General features: G+C 41.6%; 1 protein-coding gene across 1 annotated transcript; it reads left to right on the forward strand.

Annotated features, from left to right (window-relative positions):
- The first annotated feature begins 1,049 nt into the window (after positions 1 to 1,049).
- LOC113076152 (transmembrane protein 121-like) lies at positions 1,050 to 3,751 on the forward strand. Its single transcript, XM_026248820.1, has one exon. It carries the CDS (start codon positions 2,066 to 2,068, stop codon positions 3,014 to 3,016), a length of 951 nt encoding a protein of 316 aa, XP_026104605.1. The 5' UTR covers positions 1,050 to 2,065; the 3' UTR covers positions 3,017 to 3,751.
- Positions 3,752 to 4,803: the final 1,052 nt, after the last annotated feature.

The following is a 4,803-nucleotide window of genomic DNA, read 5'->3' on the forward strand; positions in this document are numbered from 1 at the left end:
CTAAAGTACCCCTGATTTAAAAATGTAGAGAAATTTGTAATGGTAACAAGACAAAAAAAGGAAGAATAAATCATTTTTAGAATTGCTTGGCTTCCACTTGAATTGCTTGGGCTGTCTTGGTTTTGTGAGTCTCCCCTTGTATTATTAAAAAGTGCAAATGAATAAGTGGCTATGTAACAGTGTATTTCCCCAATGTTGTTATCACATGTCTTTAAATGATGCTGACACATGGCAGGACTGAATATGCTGTTCCGAGCGATGAGCGTGATTTATTATCCACATTGTTGGCTGACAGCTCCTTTTCTTTCCTCTGTTTCCAGGTTGTGTCAGAATAGCAGGCCGAGGATGAAACTAAAGCCCAGTAAAAGAGATTCCCTCTGGGGGAGCCATAGACAGATGTGGAGCCCTGGAGCCACTGACCTCATGTCCGGATGATCTATGGATGAAGACCACACCCTCAAGAGTCAATCTTCCACTGCTGACAATTCCACATTGGCAGATGCAAACAAATGTTGCTCGGTAAATTGCTGAGTATCAATGGTCTGAACATTCAGTTCCTATGCTTGATTTTCTCAGTTAGCTTCCTGTTACAAGAAAAACAACCTACCACAACAATACTTAGCTTAGAGAACTCTGACCCACAATCCAGCAATGCAATGCAAAGTTTCCGGGAAAGCCCATGTATACAACACATTACCTTCCAATCGCATGACCGTGAAGAGGAAAGTTATACCGTCTCATCAAGAATGCTGAGGTCGGGCAGGCGTGCGGTCTAACAGGATCAATACAACGCTGATTTCATGAGCAAATTTCTCTTCATTTAGTGTGGTGGGGAAGAATCATCTGCCAAGACCAGCATTGTGAAACGCAAGTTCCCTTTGGTCCTATAAGAGTTGATTTCCATTGCAAAGTAACCCTGCTCTAGACCTTTTTGGCTCTCTGTATCATTTAAGAAGACTCTTGCAATGCAGTGTGAATTAAACTGTCAGTCGGAAGCAATTGGCTTTTTAAAAGAATAAGATCTTTTACTCTGTTCCTGCTTCGTTTATGACATATTGGATATGCAAATGCCTTCAAAATGCACAGAATTGGGTTGAAAAAGCAGCACCTCCAACCAGCCAAGCTTGATCCCGCTGATTTATAGCCCAAGTCGGACCAAGAACAAGGTTTTCACAGTTCGCTATGGTTTTTCAAAAGTTGCTTTCCATTGACACCTAATCCTGATCTGGATCTTTTTTGAAACTTTGTATCATTTTACGCTATTTCTTCAGATTTACAATCAGTTCAACCCTCGCAAAGCAGTAAATCAACTGTCAGTTGGAAACAACTGCTTTTTTTAGTAAAATAAGTTATTTTTACTTTATTCCTGCATCAGGTTTACAAACCATTGGAAATGTTAATACCTTCAAAGTTAGCAGAACTGGGTTGAAATGGCAGCCACTCCAACCAGCACATTAAAGCTTGACCCTGTTGATTAATGGGCAGATTTCTCTTTCATTTAGTGCATCAGTGAAGAACTATCTTCCAAGACCAAGACTGTGAAACAGGTCCCTTTGGTTTTCAAGAGTGGTATTTTTATTGAAAAAGTTTGGTCTGGACTTTTTTTTGAAACTTTGTAAAATTTAGAACTGTTCCTTCAGATTTACAATCAATCAGAGAAGAATCATTTGCAGAGACCAAGATCGTGAAACAGCTCTCTTCAGTCTTCAACAGTTGCATTTCCTTTTCAAAGAAGACCTAGTGTATATATATATACTTTTTTGGCCCTCTGTACCATTTAACGCTTATCCTTCAGATTTCCAATCAATACAACCCTAGCAAAGCAGTGTGAATCAAACTGTCAACTGGGAGCAATTAGCTTTTTAGTAGAGTAATTTCTTTTTACTTTGTTCCTGGGTCAAGTTTACAAAATACTGGAAATGCAAATGCCTTCAAAGGGTTGAAAAACAACCGCTCCAACCAGTCCTACAAAGCTCGACCTGCAACTTCAAGAGTCCTTCAAACCCAAGTGCAACAGAGTGGACAACATTGCTGTGAGTGAGTGCATGCGGTGGTGGCCCTCAGCATGGTGTTGCCACCACCGGACAAGCGGCATGTGTGTCTTACCACCATTGTCATCATGACCAGCATGGCCTTCATGGACGCCTACCTGGTGGAGCAGAATCAGGGACCACGAAAGATCGGCGTCTGCATCATTGTACTTGTTGGGGACATCTGCTTTCTTATCGTCCTTCGCTATGTGGCAGTTTGGGTTGGAGCAGAAGTGCGGACGGCTCGACGAGGATACGCCATGATCCTTTGGTTCCTCTATATCTTTGTGCTGGAGATCAAACTTTACTTTGTCTTCCAGAACTGTAAAGCTGATCGCAAGAGTCTGGAGACTGTCGCCCGGAAGGCTTTGACTTTATTGTTATCTATTTGTGTGCCAGGCCTCTATCTAGTTCTGGTGGCTCTGGACAGCATGGAATATGTCCGTACCTTTCGGAGGAAAGAAGACATGAGGGGTCGGCTTTTCTGGGTGGCTCTGGATTTGCTGGACCTGCTGGATATGCAGGCAAATCTTTGGGAGCCACAGCGGACTGGTTTGCCCATTTGGGCGGAAGGTTTGATGTTCTTCTACTGCTACATTTTGCTTCTGATTCTTCCCTGTGTGTCCCTGAGCGAGATCAGCGTGCAAGGTGACCACGTGTCGCCCCAGAAGATGATGCTCTATCCTCTTCTCAGTCTGGTCACCATTAACATCGTCACCATCCTCATACGTGGCGTCAACATGGTGGTCTTCCAGGACAGCCGGGTTTCCACCATCTTCGTTGGCAAGAATGTGGTGGCCATCGCGACCAAGGCATGCACCTTTCTCGAGTACCGGAAACAGTCGCATGAATTCCCAAATCGAGAGAACACAACCGGAATTCCCATGGAAGTCCAGCAGAACTCGGTGGGACATGGACAAGCTCTTCCTAATGCCACAAGCCTTCCACATGAACCCACTTCAGCACGGGAGATGATGGATACATGACCAAGGAACCAAAATGAAGGATCTTGTTTGACTTGGAGCCAACAATAAGCATTCAAACCACCAGATAAGAACTGATTAACTGTTTTGGGGTCCAGCATCATGAAGTGCTGCATCCTGTTGTGAACTGAAGTAAATCAAGCAAATATGAGCTGTTGTAAAAAATAAAATAAATAAAAACAATGTTTTATAATTCGTTCACCACAGTTGGACGAACAACCACAATGAACAACCAAGCTGTTTTCTTTCTGTACAGTAGCAAACGGACTGTGGTGCAAAATACTTGTTTGAGAGACCAAACTGTTTCCATCCACTTTTTTTGTGTGTGTGACTTCCTGTTGCTGAGGTGCATCAGATATTTTCCTCTCTTGCAAGTAATGAATGCGGGAATGGAAAAAGTGTGCAATGAATTTATCAATAAGGGAGCTAGTTAGGTCAGGTTGATGTTTAGACCAAATGTTGGGGAGTAGTCCTACATGCCTGCAGTATGTGTTTGCACTTGTGTATTATGATGTGTTGACATTTAAAGAAATGAGAATGAGAGGAAAAAGAAAGAAATTTGTGTGCGATGACCTTTATGGAATTGTTTAGGAAAAAGTCAGTGAATGCACTACCACTTGGTTGGTATATTGATTATTATTGCTATCATTGTTATTATAATTATTATATATACCACTTGTGTATTTGCTTTTTTACACTTTTGTTTGAGGATTCAGTGGTATTTAATAATAAAAAATAAAAAAGGGTTTTGTCATCTGGTTTTTATGCTAACAGAATTGCTAGTCCAGGGTTGGACAAGTCTGCATTCCCATGGAATTTTCCCCCTGGTTTGACATTCCGCATAAATTATATTTGAATTTAAATATTTTATATTCTACAAATGATAAAATTGTGGTGGACAGCCACAGGTAAGGAGCCTTTGAGCTGTCTGTATAATCACTACAATATATTGTTTTTCAATTTGCATAACAATGACAGTTTTTAGGTATGGCAATTGCATATATTTCGAGTTCTGATCGAGTTTGTGTATGGTCACTGGGCTATTTCTGATTGGTCAAAGGCCCAGTTTTGTTACGCAGACCTGGCAACCCCTGTGCTGTCCGATCACCCCACACATTTTCACACATGAACAGAAGATCACAGCGTTTCCATCTCAGCCCCTGTTTAAATCAGTTCTTCTAATGTTTGAGTAAACACACCGTGTCTGCGGAAGCAGATGGAAGGGTAAATGGCATCTGGGAAAATGAAATAAATTACGCGTGACCCCCATCAGCAGGGACTCACCTTTCTAAAGCCACACAGCGTGAAACTGATTCCAAAAAAACTCTAAGGCCTGGACACTGTGGAATTAAAACAGCCTTCCCTCTCTACACGGTGCGAATGCGAAAACCATTTACCCTCCTTGTCTGATTTATTCAGCACATGTAGCAACCTGATGTATTCTATTTCAGCAACATTCATTTATTGCCACCTGCATATGGTGGGCGGTCTCGGTGGATGTTGACTCACTTCGCTGCGTATTGTGTTTTTTGAGAATTCGTCTACTTTAGTGTCCACCCACCATCAGACAGCTTGAGTTTCTCTCTACGGTACAATGGTTCAAATGGCAACATACCATTTACTTTAATATTGTTTAAAAAAAACACAACACTGATTGCATGTTTTTTTACGAATCGTACCAGAGAGAAATATTCATGCACTAACAATAATAGTCAATAATAGTCTTTTAGCACTACACACATATACACGTGAGAATGACGGTGATTATAATTTCAAGATGTGCAGCACTG

The sequence above is a fragment of the Carassius auratus genome, unplaced genomic scaffold (genome assembly GCF_003368295.1).
Source record: "Carassius auratus strain Wakin unplaced genomic scaffold, ASM336829v1 scaf_tig00019161, whole genome shotgun sequence".
NCBI classification, from domain to species: domain Eukaryota; kingdom Metazoa; phylum Chordata; class Actinopteri; order Cypriniformes; family Cyprinidae; genus Carassius; species Carassius auratus.